The 14,438-nt window shown below is 39.8% G+C and overlaps 1 protein-coding gene across 1 annotated transcript in view; it reads left to right on the forward strand.

The window, feature by feature from the left end:
- Positions 1–14,438, forward strand: part of dlgap2a (discs, large (Drosophila) homolog-associated protein 2a) — a 161,362-nt gene that overhangs the window by 5,162 nt on the left and 141,762 nt on the right. Inside the window, exons 2-3 of the mRNA XM_044375200.1 lie at positions 4,647–4,701; positions 5,205–5,252. Coding sequence (XP_044231135.1) covers positions 4,647–4,701; positions 5,205–5,252 — 103 coding nt within the window. The remainder of the gene's footprint in view (positions 1–4,646; positions 4,702–5,204; positions 5,253–14,438) is intronic.

Genomic DNA, 14,438 nt, shown 5'->3' on the forward strand with positions numbered 1-14,438 from the left:
AAAGTCTTCATGTTTGTCTCTCTTAAGTGCTCTTATACTGTTTGTCCCTGTCAGAGGCAGGGTGTACTGTAGCTCAATACCTGCTTTTGTCAAGACATGTTACTATATTTAAGCGAACAACCACAAAGTTGTGAAAAAACATCCATAAACCTTGTTTTTCTTTTGATTCTCAGAAAAAAACACCAGCACCTCCTGTAAAACTTAAATGGATGCAGCTGTAAGTTTCCATGTGCTACTCCTAGAAGCTCAGCCATCTCATTTTTATTTTATGAGCCATTCTAAAAGTGGCTGAAGTGGATATATGTGTAAACTATAATGCAGAATGACATACTGTATAATGAAATTACATTGACAGGTCATTATACTGTATCTTCAATTGGCTTTATAACATTCCCAAACAAATATTACAATGCTTGAAACAAAGAAAATAAGTAAATACTTCTTATTCTGCACTCACAGAATCAGTATCATATACCACTGTGCACTTGCTATAAGATTAAAATATTAAACAGCACTATACTGTATGTCTTATGTGCATTTCCAGCCCACATGTCAAGAGAAATGCAGATTTAACAGGGTGATAAAATAGAGATTGGAGAGTTCCGGCAAACATCTACTACTTTCTGATTTTAATGACGTCCCCCACAGGATCTCTTTTCCTCCAGCTTCAGGCCACAAGAGAATGGCAACCAGTCCTATTGGAAGAGCATGATGGTAAACTGTTACAACATTGCCAAATGGAGCCTTTTATGAACTCACTGACTCAATAGAGTTTGAAGACTCATTCACAGAATTGGGTGTATAGTCCTGAGGGCTCTGCTTTGGATTGTCTTTCAGGATCTAATTTGTCTTTTGATGCATCCCCATTGACGGTGACAAAAACTGTAAAACTGCTAAATCAAACGACTGGCTTTAATGGATGAAGATAATGAATTCGATTTGATATAATCAAGGTTGTTTATTTCGTGTTGGTGTGAAAGAGTTGAAAAATGTGATTTGAATGAATCAGTTATTCAAATCCATGAATAATGTGAGAAAACAAACCTTTAGAAATACCCAAAATATCAAGCCTGATTCTTGACTGTTTTTGTAGTCCAGTTGTCCCAGTTATATGTGTCCATGGAGCAGTCCTTGTGTGTCTTGTAAATCTGTCTTGTTAAAACATGGTGACATAAATCCTCATGCTCATCTCAAGATAAGCTTAAAAAGACAAACAAATGGACATATGCATTTAAGTTTGTGAAATTAGATGCCTTGCCTCCAGACTCCAATCCTTTTAAAGTGTTAATGAAAGGCAAGTGACAGCTCTGTGTGTCTGAAACACTGAAGAGTGTCCCTGACAGTTCGTTTTCCACACTCCTCCAGTACAAGTCTCTGCCAGCCAGCCAGCTAGTCAGCATCAATTATAACTGTACATCATGCAGCTGTTTGAGTCATTACAATCCAATTGCTGTATCTCTCATCTCTGCAAAGCTGTCCATGCACTCAGCTTTCTTATCCACTTGTTTACTGAATAGAAATGTGTTGCAGGTCCTGGATTACAGGGCAAGCGTGCAGTCAGTTATTTCATCTAAAGTGGATGATGAGGATCATCACATATGAGACAGAAAGATGTGCATTAGTCCAACCAATTGTTCCCAAATGAAATCACTAAAATAACAAAATTACTTTTTTTGCTTTTGTTGTCCATATGTTCAGCATATTTTTCTCTTCTGCTGAGTACAATAGTGCACACATTCAAAAATGATCCATAACAATTTGAATGAGTTCTATCAAACAAAATATAATTATCTTAAAGTAATGTTTTATTCACAGCTGCAACTGTGATGTACTAGTGATTGACCATTAGCTTAAGTTTAGGTTTTTATCTGTGTTTAACCAATCAGTTATTATGCAATCAAGTTGAACATAGGCTATAATTATTTATCCTTTAACTTCTGGACTGTCGCTTGTTAAGGGCTGAACAGCAAAGCAAAGGACGCAGGTTGTTTGGTTTTGAAAAAGTGGGTTTTTATTTACCCCCAAAATAACAAAACAAAGTGAATAATAACTAAATCGAGCCCTAACAGAGGTAAAAAACAAAAAACAAAAACAGAACTAAACGGAATACAGCAACAGAACTTAGTAACTTAACTGATCTCTAAAAAGACTGACGTAATTAAACTTCCAGTTTTATTGACGGTTGGCAATCTAGCTTACAGGAGCATTACCGTCACTTAAGGGACCAGAGTGGAGTGTTGTGCAGTAAATTGCAAAGAAAAAACACTGATGTAATTAATGCCACAGGAGGGGAACATATCAATAGGCTGACCAAAACATTTAACAGACATGAGGGGTGGACGAAACACAATAACAAAATTAACTACAAATGAACAGTAGATGGACAATTTGCTTCCAACTCAATACACCATATAAACAAAATAGTTAAACTTAACAATATTAACTGTAGAATATACAAACAAAAGATTCTCTTGCCAAAACCCCTCTGGCTGTGGCAGGAGTTTGGTATAGTCCAGGGCCCAGGAGTAGGTATTTAACAATGCTCATTGCATCAGTCAATCTTTTATATGATGGAGGTCAGACTGGACGGCTGGTTGGACCAGCAGCAAGCTAGCTCAAAAGAAAGATTATGATATTAATACAACTTAAAGATGAATTTAAGTTGAAAGAAATGAACTAAATGGGTGAGTTTCATCTAGAAAAAAATGTGTTGGTTGTTTTAATTATGAAAATTGTCAATTGTAACTGAATGTAAACCTGAATGAGAGAAAAGGTGAAATTAAAATGAGAATGTGACAGTGTGGAAAAGACAACCAAATATGTTTATGCTTCTAGTGTAGCTGTGAATACTGAGATGATATTTATTAATATGCGCAGTATGTTGTGAGCATATGTATATTTGCTAAAATGTTGATGGAAAATAGTACTATGATGTGTGAATGACCACAATCTCTAATTTATAACCCTTGGTTGCAATAGCTTGGGTCATATGGGTGTTCACTTCAAGATTTATCAAGTCTGTAGGACACTGCAACCATAAATATTGAGGGAACTTTTACACATCAGTAGGAAAAGCTATGAAAAGCTTTTACAGTATCAGTCTGAAAGTCAAAGCTTGGCCAACCTAGAATGGCTCCAGAACTGGTTATTTAAGTAAATGTCCTGACCTAAAGCTGAACTGAATTGACTGACTGTTTTAAGGCAAAAATAAGCATGTTATTTGCACAAACCCTCATGGAATTCCTTATACTTTAGAGGATAACCTCTTCTCTCTATATGCTACTGGTAAAATAGAAAATGGGACTACATGACAAGAGTGTTTGAGCTGGAGGCCCTCATCTGGTAGAAATGATGTAGTGGGTTGATAGCTCATTGAATGTCCTCCTGAGACGAGCCATTTGGGTTCATTAGGGTTCTATTTTTCATGTCTGGTCTTCTCTCTTTTCAAGAGGTACCTTTTTAATGTATGCTCCACTCTTTAATTAAAAGGGACACTTATCTGATCCGTCCTGTTCAGTCCCAGAGAGAAGTAAAATAAATGAGGTTACCACCAAGTGCAAATGTAAAAGAATGTTAACACTATCACAAGGGAAAATGAAACGGAGAGAAAGAAGCAGAGGTCTGTCTTTATTACCAAAGTCATTTTGACAACAATGAGCCTGTCAGTCAGATACAAGGACAAAGACGCATTGACAGCACCTGCTGAGCCACCTCCACATCTCCTCCTCCGCTGTGGTTCCCTGGGCTTCTTTCTAGTAGAAATCTTGCATATTTGTGACTTCTGAGGACTAATGATGTTCAGTGTCACAGCAAGGCCGAACAATGCTTTTGTAATACAAAGAAAATAAAACCATCTAGGATACTTTTTTTTTGATATTCAGGTTTGCACAACCACTTTTTAAATAAGTGATTTATTTCTGAGAAATATATTTTGATTCTGCCATGAGACATTTTCAGATCTACATACAGGTGAAGACAGCAAAATATTATCGGCTAAGATGCAACTTTAGATCAATTAAATTTTTAGAGGATCCTTTTATGAGATAGATTGTAAGCATGCATTATTGATTAGTATGACCACCCCGGGCTTGTGAACAGTGCAATAATTGGCTGTTGTATTTGCTGCTACAACTTCCTGGCATAGCAAAGCTGCTGATGGAGCAGAGGAAGCTTCTAAAATTGGCCTGTTGACATGACCACAACAGATTGACTGGTGCCACCCCCTCTCCCATCTCAGATGAGCAATATTTTATCTCTGTGCTGCCCTATCCCAATGGATTGTTGGCATATCATATTTATTCTTCACACACCATTAAACCCACCTTTGACTGTTTGTAGATTGGAGCAGAGATACAGTTTAAAATGAACCCTCCACATATCCACACTGGGTGCATCATTTAGTGCTCTACTGCTCAGATCAGCGTGTGGAAGAAAGGTCTTAGATAAATATGGGAGCAGTTCTTTTTGATGCAAATGGAGAGAGAAATGGGTGTCTGTTGCTACTCTGTAATTGTGGGTCATAGCATGGCTCAGTGCTTTTCCTCTGAGCTCCACCTTATTTATCTGCTTTGAGCTGCTGTGATATTAAGTCTTTCTTCCCCCCTCCCACCCCCCCTTTCTCTTCATCCTTTGTTGTTTCTTTGAAGGTGTTGCCAGGCATACTGCAGAAGCATTGCTGTATCTTACCAGACAGGAACACAGGTAAGGACCTAACCGATGTCCCCTCTCCACAAAACACACCATTTACACAGTGCTATGACAGAAAGAAAGAGAGCCAGTCAGTGGTAATAGTGAGTGGATGGCGATGCTGGGGAATGGATGCTCAGTGGGTGGGTCACATTTGTCTGTCTACCTGTTTGTGTATGCTCTGTGCATCTGTAAGCTCATGCCTCGTTTACTGGCTACTGTATATGCATTCTTCCTGACTGATGGTTTTTGTTTTTTTTTTTACAGTTTTGATATAAAGTGAAACATCCATTCTTTACTATTTGTCCACAAACTTAACCACTCAGATTTTTACAATCTTTTATTCTTTGCACATAATGTTATTTATAGGAAAATTAACATATTCCAAAAGGATCAAAAATTGTATGGGCTTCTCTCTGTGGCCTAAACTTTCTCATTTATATTCCAGAGGGAGGAAAAGATTTGGGGCAAGTTGTTGCAAACTTGTGGTGATGACGGGCTTCTTCACATCATTGCAGGTGTGAAGAGGTTGCTGATGAAATTGAAGAGCAGGGAGATATACTCAGGTACCTGTCCGCAGTCCTCACAGTAATGACTTTCTCTACCTCCCTGTGCGTTAACTTTTGACGACTGAACCTCTCTAACCTCCGGACTGCAACGAGACTGCATGCACACCATCCATCCCACTAACAAAACCTCACTAAATGCTGCAAAGCTGTGACGCGTATTGGCTATGCAGTAGTCTGCTCATTTGTCAGTCTCATGGCCATTTTGTCATCTTAGTAATAACTGCCTTCTGCAGTGAACTTAGTCCTCTGTTATGCATTTTTGTCCTCCAAACAGTGCCAGACTGATGTCTACCTTTTTAGAAGGTTTCGTTTCATAGACGCATGGCTAGAAAGCTAACTGCACACCCTTCCTAGGTGTGAGACACATGCTGAGTAGAGCAAGGGTGCAGCAACCTTGGTGATAGAGACTTGGAAATTTGTTATGAGTTTTAGCTGTTAGAGCTTGGAACTTATAACTTTGGGGCATCCTGCAGCGTGAAATTAATGTTTGATGGGGCATATAGTCGAGATTATCTGCACTTAAGCAGATAAGGAACTTGATAAAACAGTTTTAGTATTATTTTGTGTATAAATGTTCTGTAAGCCAGACCTGGGCCAAATTTTAAACCAATCCACTCTATTCCTCTCTCTGTTCAATGGTACCATATGGGTGGGGCTTGATGTTATGGTCCACTTTTTGGGCCAAGTGTAATCAATTACAGAGAAGATTGTGAAGAGCATTTGCAAATGTTAGCTCATGTTTTTTGGAAATATTTCACAAGACGTAACTTTCCCAGCAGGATGAGTTGCTGTGGTGTTTAGTTGAGGTGTCTGGCAGTCACTTTATGAATATGCAGGACCCAAGGGTGCACCTCTCGGCTGGTCTTAGAACAAGGTGTTCTGACAGAACGGACACTTATTCAAATAACCTTATAGCAACCTTATGAATATGGATGTTGGACGCTCTGAAACTTTTTTCTTAGGAGATTTCATCAGACACTGGTCTGGGACAGAGTTAGCTGCAGTCTTAATGTCTAATATTTGCATCTGTGCATGTGTGTAAATTTGTGTGTAGGCTACATTGTATGCATGTAAATTTTGAGTTGACAGCATCATCAGTTTGACTCCACTTGCTTACAAATTCCATTTCATTTTGAAAAAACTTGCTCTTCTCAGAAAATGTCTTTATTCTGATATATTGCACTGTCATGAAGACACACTACATGGCACCTCTCTTGAATACTCAGCAGTCACATATCGACAAACCTTTGATTTCATCAAACCACTTCTACCAAAGTTCATTTATCATCACTCAAGTCAGAGCTTTTGCTGAGTAACTTCAGCAACGCACTTTGGCACAATCACTAACAACCTCAGTGCCCCCAGTAGTTTCTTTATTTATAATGTCTACCTTGGCATCCTGTTTCCATGGCAACACAGCCTGTGTTGTCAGTAGATGGAAACACTGCAGTGTGTCCATTTTTAATAAGTATTACTTCTCTCTACTGATTGGATAACATAGAACTGTTGTATTTGCATATGCTAAACACATGGCATGAATTAACACTGACATTGGATGAGGATGCTTATTAGTGGGTTACAGTAGTGTTGAGTCAGGCCTGGGTCTGCCATGAGGAGAGACATGAGTTTGAAATGTGGTGTAAAGCTTGAAGGAGAGGATAAGAGTGAGAGGGCTGGAATATCTGGAAAATGATGAAAAGCAAGTAAGATTAGAGGAGACTTTGAAAGTAATGGCCGCAAAAAGATTTGTATCTCCTGCTGGTGAATATGATTAAGACACTGCAGTGTGTGTGTATGTGTGTGTGTGTCCATGTCTGTGTGCATGTCCTTTGCTCCACTGTATACCATCGAGTGAGGGGCGCCCTCTCCTGGGCAGTTTCCCAGCACTCACAAATCCACCTCTTTCTCAGAAACATTTCCTTCATTTGCTTCTGGCTTATATTTCTCAGATTGAAAGGCTTGTGCATAGAAAGCGAAGGGATGAGGCTTATCATAATCGTACACTCCTTCTGTTATCAGCGTGTCCCTCCGCTCCTAATGTACTCCGTAAGCGGGACCCTTTGTGCTGATGAGCACTCAGCATTCCTATGCCACAAATTCAGACTATTTCTATTTATAGACATTAATTAGCGTGTGAATATTTCACCATTCTATTGCCATTTTTCATGTCCATGCTGAATTTCTGGCATCCTATTATCATGTCTTCCTATCCCTGGCTCAGAGGCACTCTCCTGCTCTAGCATTTTGGAAAAAATTAACAAACTCGGGAAGATTGGTATGTTATGATACTGACTACATGTTCATATCCACTGAATGAGTATCAGGGTGGTTTTGTTTCTGACTGAAAATACATTTTAAGATTACATTTACAGTGTCTCACATTGCTTATGCCACAATTGAACCATAAGTGTGAAACACTGTAAAGACATGCTGACTGCCGCATTCTGGGAAACCCTTCCATAATACTTTGCAGTATTTGGACACTTCTGTTTTGCATTCATGGCCTTACATCATCATTGATTTTTTTTTTTCTCCCCTGAGTCTTACAACCCACCTCTAACAGTATCACCCTGCGCATACAGCCATCTTTTCCATTACCCATTGCCTCCATTTCTAATTCCCATTTCCCTCGTGTTGTACTCTGTGCACAAATAAGTGTACCAAAGTTTTATATGTCGTCTTGCATTTTTCACAGTTAGGAGAATGTCTTTGATATTGTCAGGTTGTATGTTAGCATGTAGTTAACATTTTAAGTTTTCGAATACATGATTTGTAAATGGTAGAGCATGCAAATCTACATTCGATGGGCATGCGGTTATCTTCTATTTGTTATGTGAAATTAAGTTCAAAATTTTAGTATTTTTGATCATGGCATCTGATACATGTGACTGAGCTTTATAGCAGTGTGCATATCATAAGAATAGTTGCTGCAGTTCTTTTCATGTGGGTTATTTAGTCATTGCATAATTCATAATATTTATGTGAAGAACTGAATTCAGAAACAACCAGAAACCAACAGAAACAATAATTAATGGCCTTGTTTAAGTTGATATAAATTAAAGTTATGTTTGGTAAATTTCTGGTCATGAAAAGATTTAAATGATGGGTAAAAAGTGCACAGTGGTATTCCAGCACAAAATTTTCCAATCGGTATTGTTTATCAAGCAGATCAAACAAGTGTAATGACAGTTAAAGGTATACTATGCAGGATTTTCCAAACAAAACAAAACAATGAAGAGACTCAAACAAAAGTAATCTCTCAATCATCACTTGTGATCTCTAGAGTTTGGCGGTGTACTTATCTGCAGAGACTCTTCCCTCTGCCTGTATTTTCTCATTTTTTTATTATTTTGCTGTGTTTGGGACGTTTCTGGGCATCAGCCTTTGGGCAGTGGGTGTGAAGCCTCCAGCCAATAACAGTTTAGTTAGAAACCAAGAGAAGTTTCTAGATGAAAGTCATAACAAAATGTGGGGGACTTATGCTTTCAGAACGTCATTACATTTCATGTTAGGGAACTTTTTAAACTTAATCTTAAGGGACCAGTATGTAAGATTTAGTGGCATCTAGTGGTGAGGTTGCAGACTGCAACAAACTGAATAACCCTCCCCTCACCCTCACCCTCCCCCTTTAAGTGTGTAGGAAAACCTACCGTGGCTGCGAAACTCACGAAAGGTCCTCTCTAGAGCCAGTGATTGGTTTGTCCATTCTTGGCTACTGTAGAAACATGGCGGACTCCATGTAAGGGAACCCGCTCTATATGTAGATATAGAGGGCTCATTCTAAGGTAATGAAAATGCAATGATTCTTATTTTCATGGGATTATACACTGATACTCATGGATATTATATTCTATTTCCAAGTCTGATCCATTAGATGCCGCTAAATTCTACACACTGGACCTTTAAGAGCACCCTCAATCCTGCCTGTGTCCACTGTCTGAAAGTTTCTGACATGTCCTTGTCCAGAGACAGCTGAAGTCTCTGAACTACATCAGTCTAATGGCTCTTCTCTTTACCTCCTTAGCCTTTATCCAGAGTCAAAGGCCGTCCATCTTAATGCTTCACATGTCTGCCTGAGCCTCCCCGTCCCGCTATGAACCTCACTGATGTGGGAGTGAATCAGCAGCTGCTCTATTAGCCTGTGCAATTAACGGACGAGCTGTCGCTTTCTCTCGGAGTGTGTCCAGCCTGCTTTTGTGAACGCATACACAGACATTGTACATGGACACACATTTTTATGAACATGCACGCAATCAGTGCACACACACACACACACAATGTATCCTCCAGCACACTTGATATCAATCTGCAGCAAAGCGAGGCAGCCAGGGAGAGTCTGTCTTTTTCTGATAGCTCTCAGAGGCCTTGATGCCAACTCTGTATGCTTTTCATACCCGTTCACCAAAAGAGACACTCAGAGAGAAAGGGAGACTGTATTAGAAAGATACAAAGCATACATAAATATTACTGTATTTGCTGCATGAGAAAAAGAAAGAGGATGACTGTGAAAAACAGAAAGATGGGAGAACGAGTGAGAGCTGACAGAGTAAAGTGAAGGGAGATTGCGGATGGGTGTGTGTGGTGTGCATGTCTGTGTTGGTGGCCCTCAGGAGCTCTCATGTCTGCTAAACTCTCAACTGCTGTAGTTGATAATGAGTCTTGCACTATCTCTCCTCCTCAGCCTTCTTACTTTCTACTGTTACTCTGTACCCTAGACACTCGCCTCCCCCCCTCTCTCCTGCGCTTTCCTCCTCCCTCCAGCACCGCCAAGGCGTACCCACTGAACTGTTACAAGAGTGGGTAGCTCTGAAACATGGCCTCTTGCTCTAGGCCTCTGTCTCGTGGCAAACCGACTGCAGCAGCTCCAAATTGATTGTAAACAAATATGACACAGAAGCATAATGGATTAGAGGAGCGATACTTTTTTTTGTAAATCTCCCATGCAGAATCAGAGATCTCTAAAACAGGACACGTTGGTCAAGGTGACATGGCACTATGCTTCTGTCTCAGGGTGTCAGCATATGGGATGCTGGAACACACTGTTGAGCCTTCCTATGGGCCCAACTCAACAAAACACCAGTTATTGAGAGGGTGTCAACCTGGTAGACTTCCCTGCAATCTTACACTCACACACAGCTTCATATTGAAACAATTTTCTTTCTTCTTTGGTACAACAGGTCAAGGGACATGATTCATGCATGGACAAGTTTCTGATACCAGAAGGTTTGCTAATTTGTGGCTATATGTAAGACCAGTAAAACTACATAAACATTGGTAGTGACTGGACCCAATGTAGCCTAATAAGGCCTAATTAAGCAGCCAAGTATCTGCTATCTGCTTTGGTGAGGATAGGGCAGTTTAGAGGTATGTTGGGGCAGGGTTAGAGAATGGCGTCACTTGTCAGAGGGCCCAGTAGATTTATGATGGTAGTCTGATACCCATTGCAAGGCCAAAACATCATTTAACAGTGATACTGGGCTTCCATAGGAATACTCACCCAACTTTGGGCACATGTGTATTGACACCTGTGAACCTTAGAGAATATCTCATCCACTTCATCCAAAAGTGTTGTTACTCTAGGTATGTGTTTGCAAGTGTGCTGCACACTTACCTGCCCATGAACGTATTTGTGTGTTACACCATTTAGACAGGGTGAACATTAGTGGTGTAGAAGAATATTCGCTTTTATTACTTCATGGGCAAGACTCAACAAAACTTATAAGCTAGTCAGTACAACAGCACCGAGCACATGCTTGTCAAGGCTCAGGCTATCAACTGACACTAGTCTTCTTCTATATAGCCTGCATTAATGCCCCAACAGCTTACTCTGCCACCTGCGCATGTAGTATATGAAACTTAACTTTTAAACAAGAAATAAACATAACGTTAGAAGGATTTGGGCAGGTATTACAAAATATCTCCTTACAGGTGCCACATGTGCTTCATCTCTCTGTGGGGACTCCTGTCATTGAACTACACAGTGTCTGACTGGAGGACAGCTGGTCTCTGTGGACTGTCTCTCTCAGCTTGTCCCTGACATAATGAGCGAGCTGGGAGTAAGCTTTGATTTACCGCTGAGTCACTCCATTCCAAGCTGCTCATTAATGGATGAATGGCAGTGGCAGGAAGTGAAAGAAATGGGAGCTGGTCCCAGTTTTTGTTGCTGTGTTGACAAACCTTTAATTCCGTTTAATTCTTTCATCTCCTTCCTCTCTCCTCCATACTATATCAGCAGTCAGGCACACATACACACACTCCATGATGGTGCACTCATCAGCAGGCAATCAGTTCACAGTCTATACATCTCTACTAATGGCAGACATAGATGGTCCATTTCGCTCTCATGCTGAAGAGCTATGGACTCCATCCAGACATTTAGAGCTAGCTTTAATCCTTTATATTAATACTGATTGCTCTGTATGAGGGAGCAGGAATGAGTATCTTCCTCATTTGCTGAAACTGGAATGACAGTAAAGCAAAGAGAGATACAGAAACACAAGGGGAATGATAGACCATGATTGAACAAATGGAAAATGATACTACAGAGACTTTGGAAGGATTTCAGTGTTAAAGGTGCCACATGTGGCAATTTAAACATAATTGTAACATGGCTAAAAAGTAGTAGAGCTGAAATGAAAAGTCAGTCTGTTTAAATATTTTGTTATTAGACATGTTAAACATGTAGAACATTGATACTTGTTGATGTGCAATTACAAACATATTACAAACGAACTGAAATAGGTAATGAAAAGAAGAAAGAAAAACTGACAGTATTGATAATCACTTAATCATTGTAGCCATCACTTCAAATTCAAAACATTTTCTTATTAACAGTATCTTAAATGTGAAGGTTTCCTTGTTTTTTATTGTTCCATATGGTTAGAAATTGACTTTCTGTTTTTTCTATTTGCTCTCTTTTTGTTGCAGCCTGACAGCATGGACACCTTACTCCTTGTAGTTACAAACAGGATGTTGGTTGTACTTTGTTTCTTTGGTCAAGCTTCTCTCTTTTGATTTACAGTAGATTTTCTGAAGTATGAGAAACCCCTGGAAGCTTCAGCTCCAATTCTGCAGGAACAGCAGTGCTCTTGTGTTTTTGTACCTCTAGCAGACATCTTGCAAAACCTGATCTGACATACAACCATTAAATGCGGTGCTCCGGCATACTGTGGGCTGCCAGTCCATTACCTCTAATGTTTGGTTTTGGTTATTACTGTTTCAAATGATCAATATCCTATTAATGCTACGTTGGTGCACATAGCACCTTTAATGCTGAATTTAATGTATGCAAGTGACTATAAATGTACTGTGAAAGAGAGGCATAGGTGTATACTTTTTTTCCCTCGAAGAAAGTGAGAGGAAAGCTGTAGCCTACTCCCTGCATGTTAATACTAGTTGCCTCCACGGAATAGCTAGATAAAATTGGGGTTGCAAGGTGACAGAGGGGGGTGATTGTAAAAGCTCATCTGAAATCTGTGGAGTGGCTGACCAGCTAGATAGCCCAAACAAAGTCAACCAACATCTGTGCTTATGTGTATGTGTGTGTCGTGCGTGTGTGCACTGCATGAAGGTGATGGTGAGAAATGGCGAGCTGTCTGCTATGCTCTAATGGTCTCAAGTGTCAAGTGTGTTGAAACTCACTGCAGAGTTACTTTCACACTGTCTGTTTATAGTGTCATCCAAAACTGTTGTACCTGTCAGAAATGGTCTCTGTGAACATGAAGAAGTTGGAGTCTTTGCTTTTAAGTAAAAAATTACCTGTCATGGAGTCTTGGGCTTTTATGTGGCTTGCTTACTGTATGTCAGCAAATGCAACATGCAGACTTCTCCACACAGCCAGCAAATATACTACAAAGCATGGAACTGCTAGATACTGTTTATTTTCTCAGTCTGTGTACAGTAAACGCATTTGCGTGCACGTGTGACACATAGCACAGTGTAGCTCATTATTAAGGTCTATCAAGTTCTACATTATCTTAAAACTACACTATACTATATTTGCCAATGTAAAAAGCAGCCTAATCTAACCTTAGATGGAGGTTACATCACACATGAGTTTACTCCTTTACTCCTCTTCCATCCACCCCTCCCTGTTTTCCTTCAAACTCCCCTGAACCCCATCAAGTTGTTGTACCCATTGTCGTGAACATGTTTCTCCCAATGCAGAAATTGCACTTAAGTGACATCATTCATTTCAGCCCTCACTGTTAGCACAGAAGCTATGCTGAATAGATGGCACCCATTTGGCAGCCTAGAGCTCTCCGACACCTGACAAGGAGAGTCTAACTGAGCTCCACCTGTTTGTCTGAACATGCTGCAGGCATGTATGTCTTTTTGCCTTCCATGCACAGCATGTTTTATTTGTTGTCTTCTCACATTTATCATTGTGTGTTCCTCTCTCTTGACATGCATGCACACACATGCAGATGTGTCCACTGCTATCATCGTATAAAAATATATATATAAAAAAACAGAACCTAGCAGAGGCCATTCTCAATGCTAACATTTGTCTTACTATTTGTGCTGTAGATATGCAGGTACTCAAAGGGAGGTGATAACTCACGCCATCACTTCTTACTGAAAGAAACATTCTCTCTGCCTGTCAGCCAGAATTGTTGTCTTTGTGATATTTACCACAGTTCAGATTTAGATGTTTTTGTGTGCTATTGCTGTGACAGATAACAGTGACCATGTCTGGTAACAAAATCAGTTTGTTTTCAAAGGAAGTGACATTATCTGTGGAGGGGCTGTAGCCGGCGGGTCAGCAACTGGCTGTCTGGAGAAGCTAGTCATGATTTGATTAGCCAGGATCCCAGCCACAACAAATACAAGGAGGGAAGTCGAATACCATCAGCCTGCCTTGTTATGACTTTGATTCTCTGGCGTCGAATAGAGAAAACAAAGAAGTGAGAATTGAAATGTTATGGTTGTAGATGAATGTTTTGTACCAGAGACCAGTAAATTATAGGAAATGTGATCTTGAGTCACATTTCTTTCTAAATCTAAATACATTTACAATAGACACAGTGTTGTAAGTATACATGTTATGTAATGTACAAATTTAAGTTACAAAAGTATCAAATATTAATTAAAACATCAAGGAAGTCAAGAAGCTACAATGGCTGCTTTTTATTTGCAAATGCATAAATGCATCAACACATCACAACAATCAAATGCTCAGGG

Source organism: Thunnus albacares, chromosome 15 (assembly GCF_914725855.1).
Source record: "Thunnus albacares chromosome 15, fThuAlb1.1, whole genome shotgun sequence".
NCBI lineage: Eukaryota > Metazoa > Chordata > Actinopteri > Scombriformes > Scombridae > Thunnus > Thunnus albacares.